We start from the raw sequence: 14,608 nt of genomic DNA, 5'->3' as shown, positions 1-14,608 counted from the left end.
ATTTCAGTTGCTGTACCGAGAACGAGAAATGTAGCTACATTGAGACGACCCTCCTTTAAACTGGCTGCGTCGCAGTAAATTTATCGGCGCGGTAAATCATTCGTTTCATTAACCTCGGCCACGGGAACGGGGCGGGTCGAGGCGGGGTGTGGATATGCATTCACGCCTTCGTTCGCGTATATGCATATATCTATACCGCTCCTGCGCCGAAGGAAATTCGCGCGCTGCGACGCCGGAGCCCCTATCATTCAATGGCACTGACAGGGCGACCAGTCTCCAGTGGCCGCGGGATGATGATTTCTTCTTGCTCCGTGGCTGCTTCACCGTTGAACCTAATTACAGATAACGAAAACAACACGTCCCCATGAAAGCGCAGCCTCGCACAGCTGTTCGGGAGACAGTGTGAGCGGTGGGGAGGGGGGACTCGTTTGACTCCGCCGCTCGCCCCCAAACGAGATGAGTGTGCTGATGCGTCGGGGCGCCTCGACGCTTGTCGGGCGACGAGAGGGAGAGAATGCCAGTATGCGCCGCACGTCACACCTGTTGCCGGCCGCTGCAGTACGGTGGCGCTGACCACCAAGTCTTGGGCCGGCAGCGACCTCCGCTTGTACAGCCCCCCCCCCCCCCCCCCCCCCCCCCTTCTCTTGTACTATAGAGCCACGCAGCCCGTTTTTCCATGCCCTGCGCGTTCCCCGTTTCCTCTCCGTGGATTTGCGGTGCGTGCGTTTTTACACGTCGCTTTCGCGCACAAACAGGTGGCGGTGAAACGTATACATTGCCGTAGTCGAGATAATCTCCACTTATAATCTCGAGTCGCAACAGCACGGTGGTACGCGGAGCAGGATGTGGCGTTGGACAAGTTCACATGTGCACTTAATATGTTAAACCCACTTCTCAGGCTGGTCGGCGTTATCACTGTGCCTCCGAGCTGAGACCTGGCAGACAACCTGCGTGCGTTTTCAGGCTCCAGCAAACGTCAACCTGCATAACGCAGGAGCCATGTCACGAGGAAACGGTCACCGCTCATGAGGCTGCATTACGTAACTGCGTGCCACTATACTCTTCCATTGTTTCTTTTTGTCGCTGTCTTTCTGGCAAATAATGCGCGTTCTTAAACGCTAATTTTTAGGGTACAGTGACGAGGTTTGTGACGAATTCATTTTTTCTGCTCAATACCGCTCGACGTCGAGGCTTTCACGCCGACGTTTGAGTATCGCAGCCGGCGTTGACGCGGCGCACATTGATTTGCATTCATTCATTCGAAAGGTCCATTTGCACACCCCAACGAAAAATGTACAGGATTATGAAAGACAAACTAATTAGAGACATATGCGATTCTGCGATCGCAAGTACTAGACGATCATTATTGTGAAATTGATAGCCGCTCTTAACATGACCGCGTTATCGCAGCCGTCCATGCTAGACGTGAGCACAGCCGCTGGTAGGCCGGCACTACCGTCGGGCGTGACGTGGTGTGAAGGATCACGTGAGGATTCACCATGTGTCGACCGCAGCACAGGAAGCGAGCACAAGAGCGAATCTCTGGCGCAACGCCGAGCCGTTACCTCGCTTTTCGTTTGTCAACATCGTTAGTTATGGTTCACTCAACAGCGCTCACGTTGTTGTGACAACGTTTGTGGAAAGGCTGGGTGCAATCACTTCCGAAATAACAGGAGGAAGCTGTTTTGTGTGCATCGTATACCGATTCCTAGAAACGTTCATTTAGCGGTGGAAAGAGAAAGAAGACGCTATGAAAAGTTTGAGCAGATCCTATATATTATAGCGGGTAAATTAACAGCTCCGCACCTGTACTCCATGATGAGCGGCCACATGTTGCTCATGTTGCCACTGATTGACCTAGAAATGTGATGGAGATTACTATATGAAGGAAGAACGCAAAAAAAAAAAAGAAATGAAAGAAATGAGAATGAAGAAGAAGTAAAAGTAAACTCTCGTGTACCGTGCGTTGGGTGCACGTTTAAGAACCCCAGGTAGTCATCATTATTCTGGAGTCCTCCAATACGGTATCCCTTATAGCCCAATGTGCAACTTTCGGACGTTAAGTCACGCAGTTTAATTAAGTACTATATATTTACTGATTCGTTACAGCGATGCTGAACGCAACATAGTAATTCTTTGCCTTAGCGTATGTATTTGCACATTATTAACATTTCTAGAGACATGCTGCATGGCTTTCACTGAACTCGGATGACAAAAGTAATTAAGTACTATATATTTACTGATTCGTTACAGCGATGCTGAACGCAACATAGTAATTCTTTGCCTTAGCGTATGTATTTGCACATTATTAACATTTCTAGAGACATGCTGCATGGCTTTCACTGAACTCGGATGACAAAAGAAGGAAAGAAAGAACGAAATAACAATGTCTACAATGTTAGGAAAGAGATAGGATAGACGCAAGGCACAAAAAAAAAATAGAAAGTCAGTGTGTCTGCGAGCTTCCGCAGAATATTAGCCTATATCGACTATGAAAGGTTCCATGAAGTACGAGCCTTCTCTTCAACGTGAAGCAGTTAAAGATGGGAAAGATTGCCCATCATACGCTCGCGTGTATACGCTCGCGAGCGTATACATAGCGTAGCAACGCTAACACCGGTGCTACGCTATGTATACGCTCGCTGCAACAAAATGGGCTCAATTCACTGGCTCGCAAACTGTGCGTATAGAGTGCTGCGCCTGCTGCCGGTGCGTGCTATTGCCGCAACGAAGGGACCCCTGAATTTGGCTGCAGATGCATGCTTAGCACACATCGTATACCGGCATGTCAGGTGGCGTTAGCGGTCGCTCGCGTTCGTGCAAAGTTCGTTGATGGATCGCATAGCGACACCACATCTGGTGTGGACGCCTTAGTGCGAGGAAGCAGCTTCTGCAGAGTTCACGGAGCCTGTTGTGCTCACAGCCGCGAATCCGATACAGAGGACTTGCAAAAGTACTACATGAAGCTGCTTTCGTCACACCATTAAGTTATACGTGATCAAAATTTCCTGATCCGTTCGTTCACCGTATATACGTATACTTTTTCGTGCTACGTGGAAACGAAAAAGAAACAAAAGAGAATGAGAAATAACAGTTTTCCTGGGTTTTCTTTCTTTCTTTCTTTAGGGCAGTGAGAGATGCAATGCATGGCACAGCCCGTCTCATTAGCGTGGCTCCAACGGTCGGCAGACTTGCAGAACGTAACCTGTTTTCAAAGGCTCCGGCGCTCGCAGCTGCTGTATGTGCGGCGTCCGGCGAACGGGGTGCGGAAATGCCCAGATAGGGTCCCCGCAGAAATGGAAATAAACCACGCTCATTACGCTCCGGGGAACCGTCACTGTCTAATTCACACCCGCGAGCGTTTAACGCCCGTGTTATACGCTCGTATTTATTGGCTCAGTATTTCGGTTGGGTGTATACAGGACCGCCAGAAGGCCGCCGTATTTACCGACGGCAAGATAAATCGCGTTCAGCGGGGCATTCATTATTTTTGGCTTCATTCTAGCTCATCGACTCTCAACATCGTGCTGTGAGAACGTGTGTAAATGATAAGGCTTTACGTCTGAAGACTATACTACTGGGCTCTATAATAGCTGTCGTATATAGTGAAAGGCTATGGTTCGATTTTAATCGCCCGGTCTATTCTTTGTTTCCTTATTTTTTTTAAACCTTCACCGAACTTGTAGGACACGTGCATGCACATCGCTCTGTCAGTTTATCTGAAAATTAAGACGGTAAGCAGTTTCAGCTTACTTGTTGTAGTGTATAGGAGGCGAAACACTGAAATAAGAAGATGACAGGAAACTGCGTGACTCGCTCTTTAAGATTTTCACATTGTTTTCGTCATTTATTAATTGATAGCTCCTGTATTTTTTTTCTCACAATTTTAAACTGTTTCGCGTCGTATATCGCGCCACAACAAGTACGAACCAACTAGCTCAGTGACCAGAAATGATACATCAGTTTACTTACGCACTGCCCTCGCAGATCGATGTAAAAACGACAAAACAAATACATGCATTGCTTCTGTGAAAAAAAAAAAGAAAAAAAATGTGGAAATGTGTTAGCCCCCGTGGACAGGGAAGAAATTAAAACTTTAAAAAGATGACGATGTTATTAGCACGGAAATGAAGAGTTGACTAACTGGACTCCCGTTCTACCTCCCTCCCACCACACACAAACACGCACGCGCGCGCGCGCGGAACACACACGAACGTACAATAAATTTCAGCTGTCAGGTGAAATTAGGGAAAAAATTATGAGGGCAATGCTCGGCTCCTATGCGCTTCTTTATACATATTCGCGACTCTTATGCTTGTGTCAGCCTCTTTCTCTTTTATTTTTCATCAGCTTACTTTTTCTTCGTTTGCTTCTCGTCCAGGCGTGATTTTTGCTTCGGGTAGACGTTTTCGTCGTGGCGTGTCTGTTTCTGTCAACGCAGGAGCCGCTTTGATGGATTGCCCGTCGTTGTGAGGAGCCAAAGAGCCACGCGCACAGAAATAGGCGCTGTAGGCGCCGGGCTAAATCAGTTTCACCACGCTGAAAGGCGGTAAATAGCGGCTGGCTTCGCCTTGCTCGACCAACACGACCGACGGTTGAGCTCCGGTTCGGGTTCAGACGACAAATTGGAAGCAGGCGCGCTTCCCACGCGCGCCTCCCCCCTTATTATTATTATTATTTTTTTTTCTCAGCGCGTGCGCAAGAACGGAATCTACGTCAGCAAGAGTAGCTTGTTTCCTGCATGAAGCGCAGATGCTGTGGCTGGGATAGTTGCTGCTGCCTTCGCTCGGTGTATCTTTGTTGTTGTTTTGGATATCCCTCAAGAAGAGAGAAAAGACAGAGGCAGGGATGTTAACCAGAAAAGCGTCTTGTTGGCTACCCTACGTTTGGGCATGGGAATTAGAAAGAGAGAGAGGCGGTGAATAGAGATCCCTTAAAACAGGTAAACAAATAAGGGTACGAACGAGGAAGAGCGTTGAATTGCTGGAGTGGAGAGCAAAAGAACAAACGTCGACATTGGCGTCTTTCTTTTCAAAGGATCGAGGCTCTCGCGGGCGGTGTTCCTCGTGGCCGTCGTGTTGTGAAACGGGGTTGCCGCGGAATCGACGGCGAGGCACCCTGTGGTCTGCCCGCGCGGCGGTGGCTCTTGCGCAGTCGGCGTCGTTGTTGCCGGTTATTAGCCGGTTCCGCGCGTGCTCTCCTCCGCCTGCGCCCTATAGCGTCCCGGCAGCGGCGTCGGCACACAGAGCTCCGAGAGAGGAGAGGGCGCCACAATGGCCGCCTGCCGCCGAGCGGGCCATATGCCTCGAGAGCACCCCACCTCGGGTGGGGAGGGGTGAGCGTGCTTCATCAGTGCTCCCACTGGCGCGCTTGTCCCGCGTGCGCGACAAAGGGCCTGGAGGCACCCAACAAAGAGCGGCGGGGAGGTGTGAACGTCCACAATGTCAACCAGCGCGCCCCGAAGGGCAGCACTCTTGCCTCAAAAACGGTGTCGGTTCATTAAGCTGCTATTGTGGCGTCCGTTGCGGTCTGGAATGTCCTGGATGGGGCGGAGGGCGGGCCGCGATCCCTCTCCCTCTCCGCGCGGTAACAGTTGACGATTGCATTCACGCCCTGTTGAACAGTATAAACGTTTGCAAATGAGAAATGGCAAGCTGCGAGTCGCCGTGATGTTCCTGTTGACTTGAGAAAGAGAGAGCATCGGTTTGTCTGGTAACCTGCGTGTAATACGATCTCGGTGGCGGTGGTCTGCGGCGGCGCCCGTGACTTTTGTGGGCGCGAAAAAAAAAAAAAAGAAAGAAAGAAACGCGCGCTGATTTATACCGGACCGCGGCGTCAACTGGCCACTGCGTGCGCGCGGGCCGCCGCGCACAAAGGGAGGCCGCGGCGAAAGCGACCCGCCTGGGCCAAACGGAAACGAAACTGATCCGTCGACGGCCCGGAGCCGCTCACTCGAGCGGCCGACTATCACGGACCGCCCCTGGGCGGAGGACGCACAATGGGGCTACGCCGCGTTGCACGGCGGCGGCAAGCGCGCACGACTTCGCGACACGGGCCGCAGAGCACCCCCGGGAGCACATCGCGCGCGCCCTGGACGCCCGCACCATATGTTGCGCCGAGAGTTGTTGTACGCGGCGCTTGTGAAGTTCGAGACGGAAGGACTGTGCCGGGTGACTGTGGGAAAAACAGTTCTCGTTTGCAGCTGCACGCCGACACTCCGCGAACGACTGTTTGCGCAAGTTCGTTTCTGTCGACTTGCGCGATGACAGCTAGCGAGACGCTCCTCAGCTTCCAGCCGACAGTAATTGGCCTGACCGCGCTCTTGACTCACGATGCGTCCGCTCGCACACCAGTGCTGTCTCCCTAGAGGAGCGACTACTTCTCTTGACTTGGACTTGTAACGCATTTACACGCAAACGCTTGTTATTTTGAGTACGAACGTATTTGAAAAAAATATGTCTTGTAGCAGGACGGCAGACAAAATTGTTATTTTTGGTTGTACATTGCTGCATATGCTGGTGTCACCACTTTGAAATGTGTAGCCGTTGGTAAACTGTAAGCATGTATATGACAGGTGCTAACATTGCTTGAAAATTCTGAGGACAACGCAATGCATGAAACGTGTATGGGAACCGAGGGCGCTCCATTTTGGTAGAGTCAGCTCCATACGAAGGCAACAGCCACTGAAGCAGATGAACCCAAAAGCAAAATGGAGCTCTTCCTTGTTTCCTGGAATTAAGCGCTCTTTTTTCTTTCGCCCAGGATTATTCTGCTACATGTTCTTCCTCATGTCTGTCAAAAGAAGAAATGAAATAGGAAAAAGAGACAGCATCACTCAGGTGGGGTCCGAACCCACATTCTCTGCATGACGCTCTGCCAAAGACCGAGAGAGAAAAAGAAAGAAAAAAAAAAAAAAAAAGAAAGCGGAAAGGAACATCCATTAAAGCGTAGGTGCTGCATGGAACGCCATTGCATGAGCAGGTAATTGTCGTATAGTCCCTCATACATTGGCCATTATTAGGTTAATAATATTGACTTATTTAATTGACCAATTATACTATGTAATTCACAAATCGACCGGGGCACACGTAATCGGAATCGGAGCAGGCTCGACGTCTCTGCATTTACTAGGATTCCCGACTAGCACTGATTTAAGGATATGAATCCGTCTCCGAAACGTGCAGCAAAGTGCATCCGTGTTACTGATTATGCCTTTCCCCAGTGTACGAGGAATTCCTACAAGTTTATAATGACCAGCGGAACCGCAAACTTTGGGAAAGAACATTTCTAAACACGCGCCGAACCTGTCCCCCCATCGGCCTTGTTGTAATTAAATGACCTCTCTTGCGACGTACATCCGAACGTGGACGTATTGCGCAGCATCTGTCTGCGCTACGAAAAAATGGCGGTTATTATGTCTCTGTCGTATATACCGTCCGGTATATATGCACTCGGGGAAAGGAATCGCCGTACCGGTGCGTTTCGTAACAGCTGGCATATATAGTACACGAGGCTTCGCCAGAATCGGCTGAAACACGCATCTCCATAGAGGTGCCGAGTAGGAGCGTATTGTTTACGCAACCAACCTGATAACAAGAGCTGCTGCGCGCGCTCGCGCGCACGACTCGCTGTTCGCTTCAACGCCGCCAAGTGGAACGCGCGATTTTTTTTTTCTTTTTTTTTTTTTTTTTTTTTTTCACATGCCTCCTCGTGGGCCCCCTGGCGGTGACGCCTGCGCAGGATGCGCCTATTTGTCGGTCGGCGGAACAAGCGCACGGGGACCTGCATGTCGAAACCGTCGTCGATAGCGATCGTGGCCTTTCGCGAGCGCGCGCCCTTCATTAATGTAAATGCGCTCGCGGCTCCCGGGAAGCCGCAATCTCTTTCTGTCATCGCGAAGCCAATGACAACCCGACCATATCTCCTAACAGGTCTCCCTCCCCCCGGACGCCTCGAAGGCGTGAGAAAACTCTTGGCGGCACGATTTTTTTAAAGCTCTTTTCTCCGGCCCATCATTGTGTGTCGTGGCCATGCCGGCGAGCGACGGACGGGCCGCCACTCCCCCCTCCCCCTTCTTTTAGCCGTTTCGGGTGTAGCTTTGATCGGCGAGAAGGCAACTCGCTTTCTCAGATTCAGATTGTGGAGCACGTTGGAGAGGGTGACGGAGTCGAGAGCGTGCGCACGCCGACGTCAGTATCAGACCCCTCTTCTCCTCGCCTTGCGCTTAAAGAGGAACGCCTGCTCCCTGTGTACGGACGGCAAAGTAAAAAGGATAATAATAACAATCGACTTGAAATCATCTTTCAATCGGGGATATGCGTGTACGGGATAACAGAATAAAGAGTCATTTCATCGCTGCCATTCAGCCAACAGAAACAAGTCCGGCGAGAAAAAAAAAAAAAAGGGGGTAAACGTACAGGGAGTGAAATGCGGCTACAATCCGGTTCTGACGTGCGCACTGCGATCCAATCGTGCAAATCAATTGATATAATAATTCATGTTTTGCTTGCCCAACTCTCGGTGCGGTACAGTGAAATCGTGGAACCTGTGCACGCCAGATGACCGATATTTTTGTATTAACGTCCAGCATGCCACCACGAGCGTATAGGTACAACACGAAGGCACCCACCTTATAGTCAGCAACGTCACACTGAACGCGCGTACTCTCGGCAGGTCGTCGCAGCCAAATAGCACTCTGCTTTACTTAAACGCCCTTATGCGACTCAATCAATAAATCAATCAAGCACCGATATTGGCCAGTTATTCGCCTTTATCGATCGAACCACATGGTGGTGTCGGCGATAGCAGATATCCCCCCCCCCCCCCCCCTTTCCATCCTTTATCTTCACTTTTCCTTTCTCTCACTATCTCTCTGGTTGGGGATAAAGTCCGAAAGCTCTGACGGATATGGCCACGGCTCTAAAATATTTGCCTCTAAAAACGCTCCGGAGTTTAGCCGGTTTAACGCGGTCTAGAGAGATATACGCTGGATGTCATATCGAGGACAGATGCACAACTTGTGCTCGATGGTCTCCTGACCTCCACCACATCTGCGCTTTGGTGTATTGCCCATGTTAGTGCTGGCAAAATAGGCGGCACTGCAATGTTGCATTGCAGCAGGAGAGGTTATAGTTGCTACTCGCAACCGTAACAAGGGTCCAGGGTATACGCAGCCGGCAATCATGCCGGCAAGATCATGCAAATAAGCGTTATAAAGGCTTTGTATTCTGTGGACGGTTGATTGTTGGTGATGACAGGCAGGAACATGGAAAGGTCTATGCTCTCTGCTGTACTTGCGCGGTTCGGGGCAGGTCAGGATACCGTGAGGGAGTTTGAAAAGAAACAGAAGGTCAGCGCGATATCGTCGGCAGCGAAGCAAGGGCAATGACAATAATCCAACAGTGCTAGAAGAAGGTGCAGTATCCGTGTTAATAATAATAATAATAATAATAATAATAATAATAATAATAATAATAATAATAATAATAATAATAATGTATGACAGCTTGAATTTTATTGTGACCTGTTTCGATAGGATGACAAAAGAAGCGAAATTTAACTATGTAACTATGATTCTCTTTAGTCCCCTACTTACGCGCTCAAGTTGCATGCAAGCCTTGTTTTGGTCCGAGGTGTGTCTTTCACGGCCGCGTCACGCACGAGAAGCCAATAGTTGCGCAGCGTTCCGCCTTTCCCGATTTGTGCGAGAGGTAGAAATAGTAAAACGACATTTCTAACCTGCGTAAATTCTACAAGTCCATTAATGCAGCACGAACACGACTCAAAGCAGCGAAACTGAAGAGCGGGCTTGTGGTGGTTTCGCCTGCTGCGTGCGTTGGAGGTAACACCAAAGCGGACGGACGCCCACTGGAGAGCGGAGCACCGTTCTTCCGCAGCGCGGGCTAAAAAAATCTCCCTGCGGGAGGGGGGAGAAGCCGGGGTTAATATACATGTGTATTATGAGGAAGGTATACGAAAAAGCGCACAGAAAACGTAAGCTCTCTGCAGATCTTGGGGATCGAGTTCTAAAAGAGGGAGCCGCCTGCCGGCCCTGCTGTTCGAAGACCACCCCGGAGAACGCACGCACGACGCTAACGCTCACTGCGCGCGGGAAATAAAATACGCCTGAGTACGCGAGCGGCAAGAGGCACGATAAAGAACGCGCGCTACGCCGCGGGAGCGCTGCGGAAAGCGATACGATAGGTCTCGCTTTTTTTTTTTTTTCTTCTTCCTACGTTCCTATGCAAGGATTTCTGCCGAAGCATCGCTCCCTCTTCAAATACCAACGGAGGGTGGGCCACAATATTGGTCACGTATGCGTCTTTGCTTAAGTTAGGACGTTTTGTTACCGTTTTACAGCGCACAGCTGAGTAGAAGACAGGCGGCGATTTCACATACGGAGAGCACCAGAGACGCACACACATTTTCGAGCAGGCACGCATGCATGTGCGCGTGCACTGCAAAGAGAGAGGGCGGTGCCGGCACATACCACTTTGACGCGGCCAGAAGCGAGGGCGTTTCGCTTTCGGGTAGCATTTGGCAGAGTACGAGTCGTGCCGTCGAGAAGCGGCGCACGTTTGCAGCGAGGTGCGAACAGACCCCCAGCGGACGCGGCGGGCTGCCCTTCGAGTCGAATTTGGGGGTGGGGGAGCGGAGGTCAGCACGGAGGCCTCGTGCGAGCGAGTCCCTTGTCAGGGCGCTGTCAGGTGTCACCATCGCCATGTCGGGGAGGTGGCCGTCTCGCCCGAAGCCGGCGCGCACCGTCGGTCCTCTCCTTGGGACCGCAAGCGGCCGATAAGCATCGACCGGCGATGCGCGATGGAGCTCTGAGTCAGCAGTTTATCTGGCATCTCGCATTCTCAGGTGTAGGGCGCGCGCACGACAGCTCCAGGTTGGCCTCGGTGAGAGAGGAGGGGGCATTCCCGGGACCAGTTCGCTGGGCCGCCCGTGGGAGCAGACAGCATTCCTCGCGGACAGATCCTCCGTTCGAAGCGTTGCCGATTGCGTCACGCTGCGCGTGCGTTCTTGTAACGACCCTCTTCAAATGTTCGAGGCGGCGCGATCGATAACGCTGGTCTCAATTCGGTCGCGTTGGAGAAGACGCGCGCTCCTCCCGGCCCTTCACAGATGGACGCACGCGAGGCGGCTTTGTGTCCACTTTTCTCTGTCGGCGATGGACCCCCCGACTGCGCTTACCACAAACTTTAGGGCGCGCCGCCCCCTTGTCGTGGCACTCTACATTAGGTGGTTCGGACCCAGGGTTCGATCTCTTCGGCGGTCGCAAACAAACAAAGTAAATCAAAAGCGCAGCGTCGCATTCACTCTTTCGATCACTTTTAGCGCCATTCGTTGTGCCCGAATGGGACTGCGTTTATTTGGTTGCGATGAGATGATCGCACATGTCAGCTACCACTTCCCTGACCTCTCTACAGAGACACCAACGCTCTTCATCGTCCTTGACAAATCCAAGAGTCTTTCGTGATCAAAAGAAGTTGTTCGACTTATTAAAGATAGCGGAACTGCCTAACACATCTCGAACCTTTCGAACTGCGGAACCTTTCGAACCGGTAGTCTGCGACTCCACTATGCCAATTAATAAAGAGGCACCAAAGGCTGATAGGTTTGTTTAATTAATAAAGGAAACAAGATGGTGGTATATCAGACGGAAGGCTGGATGAGGGCTTATACACGTTCACAGCTTACGCTTACCAAATCCAAACATGACAACAAGGAACCATTTTCCTGAATTAGCGCGATGTTTCGCCATCTGTTATTAACTTTTTTACGTTCGTTCCTAACGGTTCCAAGCATTCGCACTACCATGTCGTAATTAACTGTGCCGTCTCCTCAGAATCCCTTCTGCTAACTTCAACAATGGCGCCAAACGCTAGATATCCGATCTAATCGAATAACGTGAACACGTGCACTTTCGTCCCCTATCACGTATCTTATGCTGCAGCGCATGCAGTGTATACAGCAGATGTCACGAGTTTTCGAAACAAGGAAGCTGCAAACAATTGTTCAATTTCCTCGCAGTTTACCAATGATCGTGTTCGAGCCCCGATTGATATACAACGTACACGTTGTCTAATGCCGCAGGAGGATGTTCCCTACCGTACGAGTTTCCTTCTCCGGAGTGCAGCCCGACGCCCGGTACATTGTGCTCCTGGACATCGTTCCTGTGGACAACAAGCGGTACCGGTACGCGTACCACCGGTCTTCGTGGCTGGTGGCCGGCAAGGCGGACCCTCCGTCGCCGGCGCGCCTCTACGCGCACCCGGACTGTCCCTTCACGGGGGACCAGCTGCGCAAGCAGGTCGTCTCCTTCGAGAAGGTCAAGCTCACCAACAACGAGATGGACAAGCAGGGACACGTGAGTCGGCCCGCTTTCTTTATTTCGCTGGAGCAATGGCTACTCACTGTCATACGGGGTATAAACGTGATGAAGGGCACGCGCGCATGTTTCCGCTGCAGTCCTCCTACGTCTGTAGCGCGCTTATGTATTGACCGCTTAGGCTTCAATGCGTCAACCTCTTTCTTGAAATGCGTCCGCCTATATACCTACACATCTGTGGCGTTTGCTGCACTGTTGATGTTGTCTTGTTAAATGCTCGACTCGCCGAAAGCATATATGAGATGGCCTCTGAAAATTTTAATTGACACATAATGATGAGGAAAAAAATGGGACAAAGGAAACAAACAGTGGACGACGCTATGTCCACTGTCCACGCAAAAAAAAAAAAAAAGAAATAAAAAAAGTTTGTTAAAAATATTGGTTTTTGCACACTGACAGCTTGCATATAAATCGCTGGTCAGCTTCTACTGCCAAAATTGTCAGTATTTGACGATGTCTTTAAAGTTAACTATCACCCGAGACTGAAAATCACTTGGAAACTACCGGGCGGGAAGTAAATCCGTCATGGTACAGCATATAGTACTTGGGAGGTACGAGCACCGTATACCAAGCTGTTTTGTGGCACCGATCCTATCAAGTGACGGAGTTTCTGCCTTTCCTGCATAACTTAGCAACGAAGCTCAGTTACCCTTTCATTATTTCTGTCAACAGTCGCTCACTTTTACTGTTCGCTTGCAATTCGCACGTTAGGAAAGCTTGAGGACACGCGCCAACCAACGCGCACACTTCTGCGCATACAGTATGTGCTATGAGGTAGTTGTGCTGCACTTAGATTTACGTACACGTTAAAGAACATCAGGTGCAAGAAGGATCCGGAGCCCCCCACTACAGCGTGCATGCCTCATTAGATAGTGGTTTCGGCCCGTAAATTATTTAAGATGTATTTAAAGATCATAATTTATTTAAATATCTGTCAGTTGTGCGTTGTAGTACTATAGCATTGGCACGTGTGCATCAGGTATTTGTTTATTTGTGGAGGCTTTACAGTAACTGCAAGGATGCTTATCATATGTGCAACGCTGGTCGACGACCGCCCAACTCTTATGCGCGACGTGACCAGTGCATGCGGTGTCGGTACCGACATGTATACACTGACCGGCACGGTATACCGTTCAAATCATAGTAACACTTGAAGCTTTATGTAGACCTCACAACCGAGCCCTACTCACGTGTATTTCCGAAAACGGTCTGGGTTTGTCTATTCAATCATTTATGCCATTAGACAAACTTTCTCTCCCCCCCCCCCTCCCACTCGCCCGCTTTGCCCCCAAAGAAAAAAAAAAACAAAAAAAAAACGGTAATAATGCTTAACGAGAGTGCTAGCAGCTTTGCTCTAGCAATAAGTGCAATGGTTGTGATTTGGTGCACCTCCTCTCTTACGTGGCGCGTATATAGCTTGGACGAATGGCAAGAACAGCAGAGTCATTTTTGTTTTGCTTTCTTTCATTTAGATCGTCTCAGAGCTTATAGTATATAGTAGCCCTGATACAATACCAAGTATTTTGCCAAATTAAGAGCATTATCGAGCCGAACGAAAACATGTGCACTGCGGTGAAGACTGCGACTGTAATTGCGGCAAGATGTGCACAAAAGTGCACTTCGAAACACTTTATGCACAGACGTGATGGCGCTTTGAATAGTAGTCCGAAGTGCACGTCGCCCAAGGTTGAGGTAGAATGTTGTCGAGGTGTGCGCGCAGTTGCACGAGATCGTTGTCCAAGCGACAACCGGTGGTGATCGGTATACTTTGATGAGCGTTCGCTTCCGTCGGTGACAACGCGCGGCGAAGCTGCAGGACCGGCCGCGGCATCCAGGCGTCGCCGCGCAGCCCAAAGAGGCGCGCGAGACAGGGCAGATTAGCGGGCGCACTTAAGCAGATCGCAGCACGTAATGACTTTGGACAGAAATGCTCGTGCGGAATTCCTCCGGAGCGTCCACTCCTCGGGGTTTGCAAAGCTGGCGAGCTGGGGGCGCGCGCGCCCGCGAAACGGGACATAATACTCGCGTCACGCGAGGAAGTCTCGCCCGAACCAGACCGCGCTGTGTAATTCGCGGTTTGCATATTTATAAGCGCCTGCCACGAAACCTATTATCCCAGGGTCATTGAAACGCCGCCTGGCCGAGTCTCTGACAGCCCCAGAAAACTGGGAGGGGGGGGGGGGGGGGGCGGTGAGGGGACGAACGGGGCCGTGA

At 50.7% G+C, this 14,608-nt stretch overlaps 1 protein-coding gene across 1 annotated transcript in view; it reads left to right on the top strand.

The window, feature by feature from the left end:
• Positions 1-14,608, top strand: part of LOC119463621 (T-box transcription factor TBX20-like) — a 114,522-nt gene that overhangs the window by 89,266 nt on the left and 10,648 nt on the right. Inside the window, exon 3 of the mRNA XM_037724449.2 lies at positions 12,100-12,373. Within this exon, the coding sequence (XP_037580377.1) occupies positions 12,100-12,373 (274 nt within the window). The remainder of the gene's footprint in view (positions 1-12,099; positions 12,374-14,608) is intronic.

Source organism: Dermacentor silvarum, chromosome 1 (assembly GCF_013339745.2).
Source record: "Dermacentor silvarum isolate Dsil-2018 chromosome 1, BIME_Dsil_1.4, whole genome shotgun sequence".
Lineage (NCBI taxonomy): Eukaryota > Metazoa > Arthropoda > Arachnida > Ixodida > Ixodidae > Dermacentor > Dermacentor silvarum.
The sequence above is the reverse complement of the archived record's forward strand: the minus strand, read 5'-3'. Positions and strand labels throughout refer to the sequence as shown.